The 17,447-nt window shown below is 40.9% G+C and overlaps 1 protein-coding gene across 13 annotated transcripts in view; it reads left to right on the top strand.

Annotated features, from left to right (window-relative positions):
• The window catches only part of ERC1 (ELKS/RAB6-interacting/CAST family member 1), a 271,289-nt gene that overhangs the window by 113,958 nt on the left and 139,884 nt on the right, over positions 1 to 17,447 (top strand). For all 13 annotated transcript variants that reach the window (XM_018048685.1, XM_018048680.1, XM_018048683.1 and 10 more), the window contains one exon: positions 4,080 to 4,215. In XM_018048685.1, the coding sequence (XP_017904174.1) occupies positions 4,080 to 4,215 (136 nt within the window). The remainder of the gene's footprint in view (positions 1 to 4,079; positions 4,216 to 17,447) is intronic.

A 17,447-nucleotide genomic window follows, 5' to 3' on the forward strand; every position in this document is an offset into this window, starting at 1 on the left:
CCAGCTCTGTTCTGAAGCTAAACTTCCTGTTCACTCCTTCCCTCCGACCAGTTTTCAAAACCTTGTTCCGTAAATTGAATCCTCCTCTTCCTCCTCCTCATTTCCTTCGTTTCTCTTCTTTCCTTCCCACAGACTACCAAACAAAGCATAATCTAGTCTTCCCTCCCCTTAAGGAGACGTGTGAGCAAGCGTTCCATCCTCTTTCCCTTGGTTTCAGTTCACCACAGTATCTTACTTTTCCCTTTTGCGTTTTCTTTCCCATTTGCACAGTTTCTGAAAGAATCATTTATGCTCGATGCCTCCACAGTCACCCTTCCCGTTCATTTTCCAGAGCAATATAATTTGGGATCTTCTCTCATTGCCAGGCTAAAATTTCTTCAGTGACGCACCCTTTGCCAGATTGAGCAGCCTTGTTTGTCTTGGACCTGTCTAAAACCTGTCTGTTAGGTTAGGTTGGGTTAGTGACCATCTCCCTTCTTTTTGAAACTGTGCTTCTATAATTTATGTGACATTATTTTCTCCCAGCTCTCTTAGCACCTCCTTGACAGTTTTTAGCGTATTTTGCATTTTGTCTTTTACACATTTCTTAATGTTCTGTAAAAAAAATTCCTGTTTTCACCTAAGTTATCTGTCACTTGACTTGTTAACCAGCAAAGACTTGTTAACCACCTTTGACTCTTTTTAAAAATAAGCAGCTTTGTTAATATGATGTTTGTTAAAAAAATAAAAAATTTTGGAACATTTTTACAGAACTCTCCGTGAATAAACTGTTTTCATTACAGAAGAAATCCTAAGTGTTTGCAATAAAAGTAGCAAGCACAAATGCCACATTTTAAAAGTGATTTTCCAATTTTCTACTTTAAACATTTTCTCTACATTGTAGTAAATCAGTTAGGGTACTACATAAGTAATTCCAAGTCTGAACACAAGTCAGCTTTAGTAGAAAAATATCATGAAGGTTTTTGCTTTGTGTGTGAGGACTTTCTAAATTAAGCTTCAAGTACGCTCACATTTTTACTGGGAAGATTTATTGCTTTGTCCCACATTTTGTCCTTTGCATGTATTGATCTAAATTTTACTAAACAAACCGTTATGAAAGGCTCCAGAAGAATATTTCCATGGAAGTCATTGGTGTAGACATAATTCTCTGAGTTACAAGTTATGTTAATTATAATATTGTTAGCTGTTCATTTTTATTTAGGGTAAAAGCCATTAAACTATACTTATTCCTAAATAAGTTTTTTCCAAGTAATAAAAAATGCAACGAGTTTTGTTCTTCCAGTGGCAAGGATCATTTTGGCTGTATAGTATATTAAAAACCCTCTTTTCACTTCAGAGTGGAATTTAATGCAGTATTTTTTTCTTCTACATAGAGGCATTTTAATTATGGTTGTGTTAAGTCCAGTTGAATAGGTCATCAGGACAGTCTAGTTTATTGATGGATTGGATGTTTAGAGAACTCTATTATATGACTTTGGGCAAGATGCTTAACCCTTCAGTGTTTGTTTTAGCCTGTTTTGTGTTAATAGTGACAGTTACCTGTAGTGTTGGTGTTTTTGTGTCTCCGCTAAGCTTTTCCAGTTTGAATGGGTTTGTTTGTTTCTGCTCTTCCTCTCTTGTCCTACCCTGCCCTCCTCTGTCCACCTTTCCATTCAGTACAGAGCAGAAAGATTTTATTTAGAGCGACGACGACCAAAGGTTCACACTTGGAATCCTTAGATGCACATCTGTTTAGTTCCTGTTCAGTGACGTTAACCCCAGAGAATTAATACAAAGAACAGATTCCATGTATTGATGAAAAGATAGGATTCAGTCCACAATTCATCTTTACTTTTTTATTGTATAACAGCAGCTTCAGCTAAAGGCAAGACATTGAAAAGTGAAGCCTGTAAATGTCATCTTTGTCACTTTTTGATCTAAACAGATTAGGCTCAATATTATTATTACTCATGCTTTATTTAGCCGTGACCTCTGCAGACCTCTCTTCAAAACAAGCGTTTGCAATCTGGGGGATGCTTCCTACTGTGTTAAGCCCAGAGTCTCTATTTTATTATGTAATAAAAGTTAAATTAAAAAAGTTAAAAAGTCTTACTGTTTTGAATGATTCATTGGTAGAAATAAGTGTGTGAACACAGACCTGTGCTGATCCACCAGAGTCTTCCACTGAAGAGTTGAGTTTCACACCATCACACATTGAGAAGTGGTAAACGTTGTTTTTCTAGATCGCAGTTGTAGATACCTACCTGGTGTTCTGTAGGTGAGAGAAAGCTAGTGAATCCAGTATAGAAGGGAGGAAAGACTAATTTTCATTTAGTCACAATTTGAGTTCCTGTAGGGGTGCCGGATTTAGCAAATAAAATTTTGAGATGTCCAGTTAAAATTGAATTTCAGAGATAGAATGAATAAATTTTTTGTATTAATATATCCTATGAATATTGAGATATTCTTACTTAGAATATTATTTGCCATTTATGTGAAATATGAATTTGCCTGAACGTCTTGTACTTTATCTAACAAACCGCGGTGATCTAGTTTGGAGATTAAGCAATGAGTGTGAGAGAACGTGCCACAGGCTGTCATTACCTGATTTTAAAGGATGTTAATTAGATATAAACCACGGTGGCTTGTTTTCTCATTGTTAGTTCAGTTTATTGATGCAACTTTTGGGCACAGTTGAGTGGATTTTTCTAATTGTCGCATCCTCCCCACTACCATCATCCCTCTTCGATTTGTTTCCAGAAGTTTGGAAATCTGATTGTATTGTTTCCCTTCCTTAAGTTCCCTTCCCACTTAGGATGAACCTCAGCTTCTTTGCTCAGCAGGATACAGTTATATGGCCTTTGTTTACTTTCGGCTTCCTTTTTCTTTGTTCTGCTGGTCCGACTTTATGCTGCAGTCACACTGAGTGTGGCTTCCCCCGAAGGGACACACTCTCCTTTTTTTCAGGGCTTTATCCCCGCTCTTCTCTCTGCCTAGTTGCCTGGACCAATCCCTCAGGAAGTTCAGAGGCAGGTCATTTTCCAGGAAGCTTTTGCTGATCACCGCTGCCACCCCTGCCCCCTTCCCGGGGCCCTTTCCTAGCACTTAGCATATCCTGTATTTGCTCGGATGCCTGGGAGATATTTGAGAGCAGAAACTGTTTTTATTCATGGATTGATATTCCTAGTGTTTGATACGTGAGAGTGGAGTTCAGCCAAATACTCGTCTCCTTAATGAGTAAGGAAAATGTGATGGGCTTAGCAGAGTGTCAGAGCTCAGGTAGATGTAGGTCCTCTTGCATTGCAGAGCCCAGGTGCTCTTGGGCTGCACCTTACGTGTATTTCTTGATCATTAGTCATGATTCCACTCTTCAGTGAGATTGATCTTCTCTACCTGTGACCTGGAGTTTGCTCTGGTCTTATCTAGTGCGGAGGCAGTGGAGTCCAATAGGGGGCTTCAGAAGTAGATGGAATGACCTGTTGCTTAAGCTATGGCCTTAGATCTTTATGCCATAATTTTATATACGTATATGTTACATAAGATGGTTGCATGGCATCTCCGACTCAATGAACATGAGTTTGAGCAAACTCCAGGAGACAGCAACAGATAGGGAAGACTGCGTGCTGCAGTCCATGGGGTTGCAAAGAGTCAGACACAACTGAGTGACTAAACAACAAGGTTACATATAGCTTTTGAAAGTTGAAAATATTTAATAACGGTAAAATTAGAGTTGTGTTACAGACCTTTCTTCATCAGCCATTCTGCAGTTTCATAGCATTGATGTCAAGAGCCTGTTTTCATATGCCAACAAAAATCTCTGAATTGGTTTCCTTCTTCTGCCATCTCACTCTGTCCCAGGCCTCTTTCCGTTTTATGTTTCATCGTGCTCCACAAAGTACTCGCTTGCACATGTGCTCCCGGAGTACCACGGTTAACACCTAGCTGCTTTTGGCATGGAGAGTTTGGCCAGGTTGGGAGGATTTCACAGCAGGAACTCTTGCTGCTTCTGAGCTGTTCCTTGCATCGTGGTGTCAATGAATATACACCTTCTTTCCTGTGCATGTATACGAAGAGCTTGAGTTTTCTCCCCTTATCCACAGGCAGGTGAAGGACCAGAATAAGAAAGTGGCCAGCCTGAAGCACAAGGAGCAGGTGGAGAAGAAGAAGAGCGCCCAGATGCTGGAGGAGGCCCGGCGGCGGGAGGACACCCTCAGCGACAGCTCCCAGCAGCTGCAGGTGGGCAAAGGCCTGGGCGGGGGTGCTGGTGGTGGTGGGGAACCAGGCCCTGCAGGGCCCTCCCCACGGGCATGCGGCTCTCTGCATCTTCACCCTCTGCTCTTTTTCCTTCTAACCCTGCCTGCTACCTTCCTCTCAGTCTAGCTGTTAAGCAATAAAGGAGTGGCTTTCAATAGAAAAGGCCAGTTTTATTCCACAGCTTTATTGAGGAAACCTGAGCAAGGGAAAAAATCTGTCTCCTGGAGGGAATCTGCCTGCTTGGTGAGTTCAGTGTCCATGGGCTAAGCGGGGTCTTCAGGTGGTCAGCATCGCATGGCCTTTTCCTTCAGTAAAGCACGTCATTCATCTGGTGTGTGTCGGGTTGCCTTCTTTTTTTCATCTTCCTTTCCTTCCCCCACCTCCCCTTTTTTCCCTTACTTTAAAAAAATCAGTTCAGAGACTGTGTTTCACAGTCATGCAGAATGTATTAAAACATACTCTTCTATTTCACTGCTGTTTAGACCTGATTATTCAAAAGATACTTAAACCAGGCTCAGTGCTGAGAGTAGCAGTGACCATACCAGTGCCAGCTGGGTGCCCAAGGCGGGCACCAGGGCAGTGTTACTGGCAAGCCCCTGTTTCTAACCTTCACTGATCCGAGGGGCAGATGGGTTTTACATATTTTATAGATGAGGAAACTGTCTCAGAGAAATCAAATTACTTACCCACATGCACACAGCCACTTCCTGCTCAGCTAGCATTTGAACTGAGACTTCTGGGATCGCTAGCCTGTCTTAATGAAGGTTTAAGTTTTAGACCATGCCGTGGACAGTGGAGGTCTCTAAAGCTCCTGCCAAGACCACTAGCCACTGCCAGCTTGTGTTTCTCTAACTGGTATAATAGAATATTTATGCCACACTTCGTAGTCACAAAATCTTTACTGGATTTAGAGGAGTTATCTGTTATGTAGAAGACATTTTTAGGCTTTATAACAAATTCACTTCTGACATGAAAATCTGACTTTTTAATTCCTTTTTTCATTCTTCTTAAATATAGCTTTGATAACATACTCCTTATAGAAACAGTATGAATTTCCTCAGATGTACCAACTTTTGAAAAAAGCCACTACCAGTTTTCCCTCACTCTTGCCAGTAACAGTTGATACTATAAATTTTTTCCTCTTATTTTTTAGTGCCAACCTGATGGGTGGAAAATATTTAATTTTTGTTTTAATTTATACTTATCTGACTTACCAGTGAGGGCTGAGTATTTTTTCATGTCTTACATTTTCATTTGTTTAACTAATATAGGTAAAATCTCTCTCTCTTTCATGACGGCTTTTTCCCTGTGGGTTTTTTACTTAGTTTATCCCTGTTTTGAGAACAGATAAATATTTACCTATGAATATTTTTAAGTTGTTTCGGTCTTTTAACTTAAACCTTTAATTTTAATAACCTTTTAATTTAAATAATTTTAGGTTATTTTGTGTGGTGAGGGTCTTATGTTTTTCTTCATTGCTAACAATTTCACTAGAGTATTTATAGAAGATTATTTCACTGCTCCTAAGTTTGAGTTGATATCTTAATGTTTTATGAAATTGCATAATAATTAGGCTGTTTCTGGGCTTCAGTTTAACCTCATTTCTGGACTAGGATCACAGCCCCTCCCTTACCTGTTTCATGTCTCATTGTCCCCTCCACACCCCTACCTGATGTTCTCTGCTACCATCCTATTTTTGTAAACCAAAATGTGCCCTTTTCATCATCTGTCAAGTGGTACGATAACACCAAAAGTGCCCTCGAATGTCATCTCTTATTTCCTCTTTATATGACTGGGCAAGATAAGTCAGATTATCTGTTTATGTATTACATACAGATAAAACTAATTTATAGTGGATGAGGACTTTCCAAGGTTCTCAGTAAGTGGCAGATGTTAAAGTTATGAAAAATGATAGCTGATGGCCATCATTTGAAGCACGTGGATGCAGTTCATTCAGACATGTGACAAGAGCGCTGAAGTGGGGTCCTTCGGTTCTGATCTCAGCTCTTCTGCTAACAAGCTCTGCTGCTTGTTTCTTAATCGTGTCATTGCAGGTAACACCCCAGTAGTGGTGAGTATCACTTGCACCCTAAGGTCACCTCTAAATAGAAGTCCCCACTGAGGGACCCTGGGGATTCTTGGAGAAGTGGCTGAGGGTAGAACCTTTGAGGGGGACCAGGGGGTAGGAAAACAGTTGATGGAAGGTTTGTGTTGTACAAAGTTCTCGTTACCTAAATTTGTTTTTAAGTTTCTGAATATACATACAGGTCCATCTACTGATATTTTCATGAGATAGGTGAGGTGAAGGGAAGGAATTATTTAGTGTTTCCAGTGTAGATTTCATAATAATTCTAGTATTACAAAATATTCTTCCTCATGTTAAAAGACATGCTTTATACTAATGACTAATATTTTGAACTTTGATGATTAATGATTAAATTTTATCAGATGCCACCTTGGCTTCTAGAGATTAATTCTGCTAATCATGTTAATAAACTCATAGTATTTTTGTTGTTGTTGTTTGCGAAGAGAAAAACTAGTTTAAACTAGAAGGTTGGTTTTTGCCTTTCGTTATTCAGTGACTGTCAATTATGGTGTTAAGTTCATTGGTGTCCTTACTCTTTCTGGCTACATTTTGCCACAAAGCGGTGCTATTACTTTTCCATTTAACTTTCTTTATTCTGAAGAATAATACACATTTTTAAAAGTATGTAAAGCACACACATGCACAGTGTGAGTAATACATATAAAATAACTGTCTCGAGGAATCGGAACACGACTGACATCCCAGAAATCATATGTATATTCCTTCCCAATCATCATTTATTCCCTTCCTTCATCATTGACTTTGATTGTTCTTTGCCGTTCTTTACAATCTGTGTATATATTTTTGAAAGTATAGGTTGGTTTTGCAAAAGGAAACAGGAACAGTAAACTAGAAACTAAAGGGAGCCGTTGCCTTAGGGAGTGGTTAGAGGATTAGTAGGAAAGGAGGAAAAAGGGATGGGCGGTCAGTTGAAGGAGAAAGTGACTCTTCACGTATCTCTGTGTAGCTCTGACTCTTAATAGCCGAAATTGTTTCCCATCCTCTTAAAAACTAGAGAAACGAAACCAGTCGAGATGTGGGGTTGGGGGAACCCCACTGGGGAGGACAAACACTACCCGATGGACCAGTTTTATAAGTGAGCAACATAACCAACCTCCCAGGAGTGGGGAAGGCAGGAACAAACGTAAGGAGCTTTGGGAGCCGTTTTCCTGAATCAGTTCAGTTCAGTTCAGTCACTTAGTCGTGTCACGCCAGGCCTCCCTGTCCATCACCAACTCCCGGAGTTCACTCAGACTCATGTCCATCGAGTTGGTGATGCCATCCAGCCATCTCATCCTCTGTCGTCCCCTTCTCCTCCTGCCCCCAATCCCTCCCAGCATCAGAGTCTTTTCCAATGAGTCAACTCTTCGCATGAGGTGGCCAAAGTACTAGAGTTTCAGCTTTAGCATCAGTCTGTCCAAAGAACACCCAGGACTGATCTCCTTTAGAATGGACTGGTTGGATCTCCTTGCAGTCCAGGGGACTCTCAAGAGTCTTCTCCAACACCACAGTTCAAAAGCATCAATTCTTCGGCGCTCAGCTTTCTTCACAGTCCAACTCTCACATCCATACATGACCACTGGAAAAACCATAGAACCTAAGGAGCTTTGGGAGCCATTTTCCTGAATACTGTGAAGCTAAAGACAAAAGAGTATTCAATTCAGTTCAGTTCAGTCGCTCAGTTGTGTCTGACTCTTTGCAACCCCATGAATCGCAACATGCCAGGTCTCCCTGTCCATCACCAACTCCAAGAATTCACTCAAACTCACATGCATCGAGTCCGTGATGCCATCCAGCCATCTCATCCTCTGTCGTCCCCTTCTCCTCCTGTCCCCAATCCCTCCCAGCATCAGAGTCTTTTCCAATGAGTCAACTCTTTGCATGAGGTGGCCAAAGTACTAGAGTTTCAGCTTTAGCATCAGTCCGTCCAAAGAACACCCAGGACTGATCTCCTTTAGAATGGACTGGTTGGATGTCCTTGCAGTCCAGGGGACTTTCAAGAGTCTTCTCCAACACCACAGTTCAAAAGCATCAATTCTTCAGCACTCAGCTTTCTTCACAGTCCAACTCTCACATCCATACATGATTACTGAAAAAACCATAGCCTTGACTAGACGGACCTTTGTTGGCAAAGTAATGTCTCTGCTTTTGAATATGATTAGTAGAACATAAATGTTGTGATAAAGAAATACATTGTAGACAATAAAGGCTGGGTTTTTTCATTATTCAAGAAGAAAGCTGCAAGTGAGTAAAGTGGGAAGACGTAAAGGGCTGGAATCAGGAGTACTTGTAAGAACTCATGGTGTTAAATTTATGTACAAAGAAGTACAGAGATGCTGTGTGTGTCTGCACAGAGTTATTATAAATGCATGTATTTCCTGTCTCTATTTTAGAAGCAGTAAGTACACCTAACACCCAGATTTTGGTTTCTGCGCACCTTCCTCCAGTAAAATGAACTGAGGCATCTTACAGAAGCAGTCGATTGCAGGGCTGGGGCAGGGAAAGACACGTGAGCCTTGACAACCTTGTGGTTCCAGAGCATGGGAACGTGCTCAGCTGAAGGAAGGTGGGGGATGTGGGAAGACCTTGCAGCCAACCTGGAGAAACATGTCCTGTGCTGAAATAAGCTGAGTCAAGAGCAAGCAATGGTAGTTTTTTAATTTAATCCATCCTATGAGATAAATATCCATGAGTACTTGCTCATGTAAGTAAAGTTGAACAGGATCTGCTTTGCATTTTGACAGTGCTGTTTTTTACAGTATTTGGATGCATATTAGAATAAGTCTGGTTTTGAAGAAAGTATATGCCAAGACTTCCCTGGTGCTCCAGTGGGTACAGCTTCATGCTCCCAAAGCAGGGATTCTGGGTTCGATCCCTGGTCAGGGAACTAGATAACCCAGGCTGCAACTAAGACCCAGTGCAGTCAAATAAAATATTTTTAGTAAGAATTAAAGATTTTAAAATTTAAAAAATAAAAAATAAAATTAAAAAAAAAGAAACAAACAAAAATAAAATAAAAAAAGTTATTACAAAAAAAATAAAAAAAATAAAAAAGAAAAAATTAAAAAAAATAAAAAAGAAAGTATATGTGAATAAATACATGTTGCACATGTGCTTTGAGTAAATAGTGATGATGTAAGATGATCAAGGTCTTGCCTCTGAAGGAGCTCAGATAACAGTAGGAGGCCCCATAGTAAGATGAAGGTGGGAGTTGAGAGAGCTTTCTGGTAATGAAGAGAAGAAAGGAGAGCAAATTTGAGATGAGTTACCTTTAGGTTAGAAGGCAAGACTGTCATACAGATTGGAATGTGGGCACTGAGGGAGAGGCAGGAATGGGAATGGCTTGTAGGCTCCTGGCATGGGGAACTGTGTGTGTGCGCCAGCGCTCAGTGAGTGATGGGTTAACCCCAAGGCTGAGACCACCAGGTTCTCCAGGGAAAGGGAACATGTCCATTTCCAACAAGTGAAGCTGTCTGAGAGCTTTCCTACTGGAGGTTTGAGCCAGCAGTGGGGTGTGCAGATTTGAAGTGTAGAGAAGCCTGGTGGTGGTAATTTTGGAGACTTGAGCTCAGAAATCGTATTTTGATCTGTAACAATCAGACACCATCTAGAAATAAAATACTAACAGAAGAATTTGGAGTTAGAGCTGAACCCTTGGCATCTTCACTGTTTAGAGCTAGAGTAATTAGGAGAGGCGCTCGAAGCAAACGAAAATGAGGAGGCCAGACGAGGCAGGAGAGGAAAAGGAGGTACAGCACCCCTGAGGTCAGGGGAAGACTGGGGATGCTTCTGGGAGACTGAGAAGGAAGTCAGCATCCATGCACGCTCTGGTCTGCTGTATCCAGGATGGTCAAGAGAGGGTACTGAGCAATCCCTCCGGGCTCGGTAAAGGGGTGCCTTCCATTCTGACCTCTTGACCTTGGGTGCTATAGATGGTCCCGCATCCATCCAGACACTTTCCTTGATCAGTTTTTCTGTTGGACACTCAACTAGATTCACTGCACCTTTCAAGATCTTTGGAGTATCTGCTTAGATGTATTGAATATATGTGACTGTTGTAAGACATGGTTACACAATGGGTCTTTAAGGGATCTCTGCCACAACCCATGCATACTAACATTTAAACCATTCTACGCTTCCAGCCGATACTCACAAATGCCAGGCATGGATGATGAAACAGTGAGCACAGACTGGAGATGGAGCCTTTCCCACCGTTGTGTTTTTCCATCATTGCTCCTCTTCTGTTGACATTCTGCAGTGAGTTTCGCCATACTTTCCCCTGCTCAGGAATTTAGCTCTGTATTAAAGTCAGTTCTAAGTTGTTTCATTCATTTCTATAAGCCATGTTTCCCTGTAACTGGCTAAATTGGAAAATGGAAACCCACTCCAGTATTCTTGCCTGGAAAATCCCATGGACAGAGAGAGGAGCCTGGCGGGCTGTGGTCCATGGGGTCACAAGAGTTGGACACAACTTGGTGGCTAAACGACAACAGCTGTCGTCGTCCTCAGTAAATGTTTATTGAGACCCATTATGGAATTGTCATTTCTCTGAGTGCTGTGAGGAGAGAGAGAAATAAGAATTATTTTACTCTCTGTGAATATTAGATATGCTTATTAAAGGCACTTTTTTGTGTGCTGGATGTGTGAAAAGATGTGACGTAGTGCAATTCATGAGTAATTGCCATGTGAAGAGCTGGAATTACATAAACCCCAGCAATGGAAACCTCCCAGATAAATAGCATAGGGAAGCAGGTCTTAGCTGATTTGACCGATAGTCATTTTGGGATTAGAAAAGCTTTGTATTGAAAGCCTACCCATCTTTTAAGGTTCAGATCAAATGTCCCCTGCCTGGTGAAGCCTGCCTAACTCCTCGCAGTGGGAATTAATCACACTCTGGGTTGCAGTTCCATTACAGTTTGTTTCTGCTTTAATTTCAGAGCTCATTTTCTTACCTTGTATTTATTACAAGCTGTTAGTGTGTGTGCTGTCTCTTTTCCATATTTGATTTTGGGAACCCTGTCTTGGTACTTTGCACATTGTTCTCTGTAGAAAACTGCTCACTGATTTCAGTTGCATCAGTAGATGTCAGGAACTGTTCATTCACAAGCGTCTTAGCCTGGCCTTGGGAGCTTCAGTCTTTTAAGTATTTTCTAGCTCATTTTTAGGTGAGATACTCACTAGCATAGCTACCCTATACTATACAACCTGGTGGTGTAGGTCTTCTTAAATATAGTTTATTGGCTTTCTGATGTACACTCTTTCACTTAGGCAGTCTTTCTGTGAATTTCTAGTTTTACCACCTAAAGGTTCCGGCTTAAAATGAACTTTCGTTGGTGAGCTCTGCCCTGTTCTGGTTACTGTCTTCCTTGTTGTTCCACAGCCTGTGTGTTTAATTATATTTTACTGCTTTATATATTTCAGTACCCTGTTTCAGAAATCTTCCTTTGTGATTTATTTTTTTTTCTTTTTATTTTAATTGGAGGCTAATTACAATATTGTGGTGGTTTTTGCCATACATTCACATGAATCAGCCATGGGTGTACATGTGTTCCCCGTCCTGACCCTCCCTCCCACCTCCCTCGTTTGTGATTTAATCCTCCCTTCCTTCCCCCTTTTTGTCTAGTTTGTATCTGCCTTAGGTTCAGGGCTATTTTTTAAAATTTCTTTTTAGCCTTAATGTTTTGCATACATTAAAAAAGTGAAAATGTTAGTGGCTCAGTCGTGTCCGACTCTTCGCAAGCATAGGATTTCCCAGGCAAGAATACTAGAGCGGGTTTCTATTTCCTTCTCCAAGGGATCTTCTCGACCCAAGAATTGAACCCAGGTTTCCTGCATTGCAGGCAGATGCTTTACCATCTGAGCCACTAGGGAAACCCCAAGCTGTTCATTAATTACAGCTATAATTGTTATAAATATTAAAAATTTAGTTACAGATTTTAAAAATCATGTATAATGATCTTAAATTTAGCATCCTAATATTCTTCAAAATTTTCACAGGTTACTATTACAAGCCTCTCACATTTTAATGAAGGAAACACCGTCCTCCCTTGGTTCAGAGTGGTTGGTCACCTTATGTATTTTTATTCTTTCAGCAGTGACATTTATTTTGTCTTTTGACAGAACTAAGGTTTTAGCCACATTCTAATACGGCAGGGCAGACTGAACTGGGAGCAGGGGGCTCACATCAGTAGTGTTTCGTGCTCTGTTTTTATTTATAACAAAGGTAGGTATCTGGATTTAACCTTGAGAAAGGGCACTGTCAGGCAGACTGATGGGCCTGCTGAAAAGACATGGCGGCTTCCACAAACCAGCTCTCCTGAGACCAGTGAATATTGAGGACAGAGTTCGGAGAAAGTAGAGATAGAGATAGGAAAAAGCAGTTTTCCATGTATTTAGGCATATTCGCCTCTTAGGTGCAGAATCAGTGAAACATTTGTGTTTTCTTCAAAATTACATTTTATTTGCTCTACCTACAAAATTTTTTTTCCTCCATTTTGGTAAGAGACTTTTTTTTTTCTTTTAAATAAAGACTACTTATCCTTGGTTTTTACACTGGCCATGGGGATAATTACTTAAGAAAACCGCTTAAAAAATTAAGATTGATACCTTTCTAGAAAGAGTACGTGATGTGTCACATGCCAGATGTTACTGTTCTTGTTTTTGTAAAAATAAATTTTGACTTCTTAACAGATTTTCTCAACCTATTTAAAGACTTAATTCTGCATCATTTCTTCCATTGTGGTTAATTTTTTTCTTAGGGCTGCTTCTGTCTAGAATGTGAGCATAGGTGGGTTTTTATGGAGTTCTTAATACATTTAAATGGAATTAGGGATTACACAGGAAAAGTGTACATACTACAGATCAGTATCTGTTTTTACAAGCGTGTGGATAGCTGCTGAAATTAATCCGAAAATTATGTTTTCATGCAGGTAAAGCACCTACTCACACTGTTGGCACATGTGTAACACGTTAAAGCTTTTAGCTCAAACTGTGCCCCTTCTTACCATTTAAGAAAAAAGCAAAACAAGTCTTAAAATTATTTAAAGAAATTCTACCATGTCTGAAATGTCCTCAATAGATACGTTTCCCCCTGGACAGATTCAGCCATTGGATAGCCAGTGGAATTTACTGAGAGAATGTTTACTGATAGTACAATTGTGTGGCCTGCTAAGCTGTTTCCTTTAGTTAAGTTTAGCCCTATTCTATGGGAACTTTTAGTCACATCATTTGAGCTTATTTCAGGAATGTGCCCCATAAAACGATGAGTGGTTAACGTTACATTTGGCAGGAAAATTCTTAAAAGTACTGGGGTCTCCTTCAGTGAAACAAATGGTTTAATCCCTTCCTTTGTGTTATCGTGGAAGCTCCTCCTCTGAATTTGGAAGGTGAAGAGCCCTTAACAGAGAGCAGAAGCAGGTGTCTATGCAGCCCCTTTGCCAAGACCTCAGAGACGAGAGACACCCTCTTAGGAACAACATCGGTTGTTTATTACGTTAAGTAAAAGGTTATCTTTGGGGTTTTTGGTGAAGACTTGGAAAAGGTGTGCTTGTTCTTTTTATAAGCATTATTATCAGAGGAGATGTCCTACGATTAAGTAAACCACATGTCCTTGCCCAAGCTTCTGATAATCAGCTACCAGAATTTTCAAGATGAGAACCTGGCCATCTATGTGGGCTGTTTGTCCTAGATGTTCTAAACACATTATATATAAAGCATTGCTTTTCATGTGTATGTTTCCATTTCTTTAATGAAATGCACCTGCTTTTGTTTTGACTTTGCTTTTTAACAAATTGAACTGTGGGAGATATTTGAGTGACTTTAAAGAGAGCAGAGAAGAACATATCTTTCGTTTTAATCCAAGGCATTTCCTTAAAACAAAAAGTAGTCAGTGTGAAACCAAATTCTGTCCCTGTGTTAGGCTAGTGTTCCTTTCTTAAAATTGACTTCATCAGTGCATCTGGCTTCAATTTTTTTACCACCCCACCCCCCACCTCACTAAACATCTGAGAAATTGGCCATTGAATTCTGACACGTTGAATGATTTTAATGAAATCTTCCTCGTGTATTTGTGCTTGGGGGTTGAGAAGGAGGAAAGAAGGGTAAGCAGTGGGGTAGAGGACGATAAAGAATTGCCGTCTTTTCACGTTAAGGATGATGGATAGTGGTTACCATTAGTATCTCTCAGCGCAAGTTAAAACTCTCCGGTGAGTGCCATTTACCCCAGAGGAAGCGGCTCTCAACATTCACCCGAGTGAGTGACCTCCACCGGCAGGACCAGGGACAGGGCGATGAGTGCGTGGTGCTCTTACCTGCACTGCCCTTCCTTCTGCTGCTGAGAAAAGTTTAATGAGATCCATCCGTATCAAGTGATCTCTTTTTATGTTACTGTATTACTGAGTCTTTTCTTTTCATTTTGAGGGAGATGTTTGCAGGGAACAAAAAATTAATTTTTAATTGCCGCTGTTCCTTTTCTTCCCCCCTTTTCCTTTGCTTTTCTTTCTGAACGTTTGATCTGAAGGCCAGGCAGTGGGGAGTAGTCTCGCAGCTGGCACAAAGCTGATGTTGACAGAGCTGATGTCAAGAAGCAAAGTTCAGAGGAGGGAAGCAGGGGGGTGGGATTATGGGATTTGCCAGCGGGTCCGCCCTGTCTTCTTGTGGAATTGCCTGAGCAGAGTTACAGCTGCCACAGCTTGTGCCTAATCTTGTGTGAGTGTAGGAGGCTTGCTGTTAAAGGGTCGGAGAAATTCTTCGGTAGCGTCTCTTCTCCTTTCTCCCTCTTCCATCTCCCACCACTGCCCCCCCACCCCACCCAACTAGTCACAGAAACCTCCTCCTCCAACCCTTTCCTCTATGAGTGAAGGGGTCACACTGGAGCCCCACTAGTAAGTAGAGCTGGCATAACAGCAGGCTGCAGTGCCTAATCCAGAGATAAGAGACCTGGCCTGTGTTAATATTGATGAGCATACACGTGATCTATGGCAGCTGACATAAAATTCTACAGGTACTGCTTTCATTTGAAGTGAAAGCAGTTACTTAAAATGGTGAAGCGTGTTCCTTTACTGTCTCCACCTGGCTCTTCCCTGAGTTGTCTGTTGTGCACAGGACACATCTTAAGTTTATGTGAAAAGTCAGTTTGAGAGCCAGTGAATGAAAGTCTCTTTCTCTGCTTAGCTTCCCTGACCCCAGGCTGCCAGATTCACATTTTTCTTCCAGATAGCGAATGCTAAAAAGTAGATTGACTCCAAACAGGACAAATCGGCCCTCTCTTTGTGGTTTCAAATTAGATTCGTTTTTGGCTGAATTTTGTGACTTTTCCTCCTGTCTGCCTAAAGAGTAGATAGACTTTATGCTGAAAATTCATGTGGGATCAGGAGATTACAGAGGGCAATACCTAGGGGGAGTCAACAAGACTCTGAATATTTCATTCTTGTATTTTCTTTTAAAAAAAATGGGTCCATTCCCCAAAGGAAGGAACTTCACTGAAATGTGGAGGAAAGAGGAGCCCAGCATGCTGCAGTCCATAGGGTGGCAAAGGGTCGGACACGACTGAGTGACTGAGCAGCAACAACTTATTAATAATCTATTGTGTATCTATCTAGGTATTGACCCAGTAGTTTTTTTCAGTTGAACTTTGATTGGCATATTGTTGTGTATTCCTAGAACTGAATTGTCATTGACTTAAGTTGGATTACTCTTTATTTTTTTACCATAACCACAACAGCTGTCATTAGAACTCAAGCCAATTGCAGGTGTTCTTCTAAATCTTGACAGAATGCATATTTTGCTAATCTCATATCCAATGATACGCTGATATATAACTCAGTTTTGTGAAGTCTTCTGAATATCTGCCTTTCACATTTTCGGTATGTTTGGGTTTCATTTTAATTTATTGTTGTTTGGTTTCCACGCTAAAATAATCTAACCAAAGCTATCTTTTCAGTAAGGGCTCTGCTGTCCAAACTGTTAGGTTTCTCTCAGAAGCGCTTTGGATAATCTCTGTCTTCATTCTTGATTGCTTCATTAGTAATCCACTTTTCTTATGCTGGAGCCATATCCTTGGGCACCATGAAAACTGTCTTCCAAGATGGCCCCAGAGCATCCTCACCTTTTGGTTCTCAGGCCCTTGTGTAGCCTTGTGTCAGGGTCAGCCCTCGTGCATAGTAGAAAGTGTCAGAAATGACAACGTGTAACTTCTGAAGCTGGAACAAGAGACATGGACACCCTGCCCTCCTGGGTCACCTGCACTGAGGACTGCCAGGCGCCATGGGGAGAGGAGCCTCAGAGGCCTTTTGCCCGTGGTCATCACCAGCTTGCCCCCGTGTATGGGGAAGCAGAGGGCTGAACCCTGGCTGACATCTCAGCTGTCCCCCATCAGAGAACCTGGAGCCAGAGCTGTTAGGGTAAACTGCTCTTGACCCACAGAAACTGTGTAGACAAACAATTTGTTCTCCATTACTATAAGCTGCCAAGTGTTGTGGTAACTTGTTATAGAACAATAAATAAAAAATAAGCACTTTATATCCGAGGTATTAAAGTGATCCACCACAAGCCTGAATTCTTTTTCCTTGCAGTTCACAGTTTGGTCTTCTCTATTGGTAGAAGAGTAAGTGCGACTTGAATTTGTTAATGTTACCATTGCAGTAGTTTTCAGTCACTTGTTAGAGCTCTGGGCAGTGTTTGCCATAAGAATTCTCAGCTAGTAATTTCTATTTGTGTAATAGGCCATGTTTGCGTTTCTGATAGAAATCCATATTTACCTCCCCAGAACTTCCTTCTGAGCTTGTATAGATTATCAGGGCTAGTGGTTTTGGTTGGCTAACCAAATTACTCATCCTTAGGCAGACCAGTTGCTTACATCCAGTTATCATTTGTAGTTTTCTTGTATGAGATTGAGAAAAATCTTTGCTCTATTTAATTCATTAGAGAAAAAATCTTCCTTTTCATTTCTTTTAAAAATTAGTTTGCCAACAGTATGTATGTAGAATATAATCTGATTGATCATGCTGTTTGCTTAACTTTTTCACCTAGGCTTAACTTCAGAGGGAAAGAGAATGTTTTGCTATTGAGTCTTATTACTTCAGTTCAGTCACTCAGTCATGTCCAGCTCTTTGCGACCCCATGAATTACA

Source organism: Capra hircus, chromosome 5 (genome assembly GCF_001704415.2).
Source record: "Capra hircus breed San Clemente chromosome 5, ASM170441v1, whole genome shotgun sequence".
In the NCBI taxonomy this organism is placed as follows: domain Eukaryota; kingdom Metazoa; phylum Chordata; class Mammalia; order Artiodactyla; family Bovidae; genus Capra; species Capra hircus.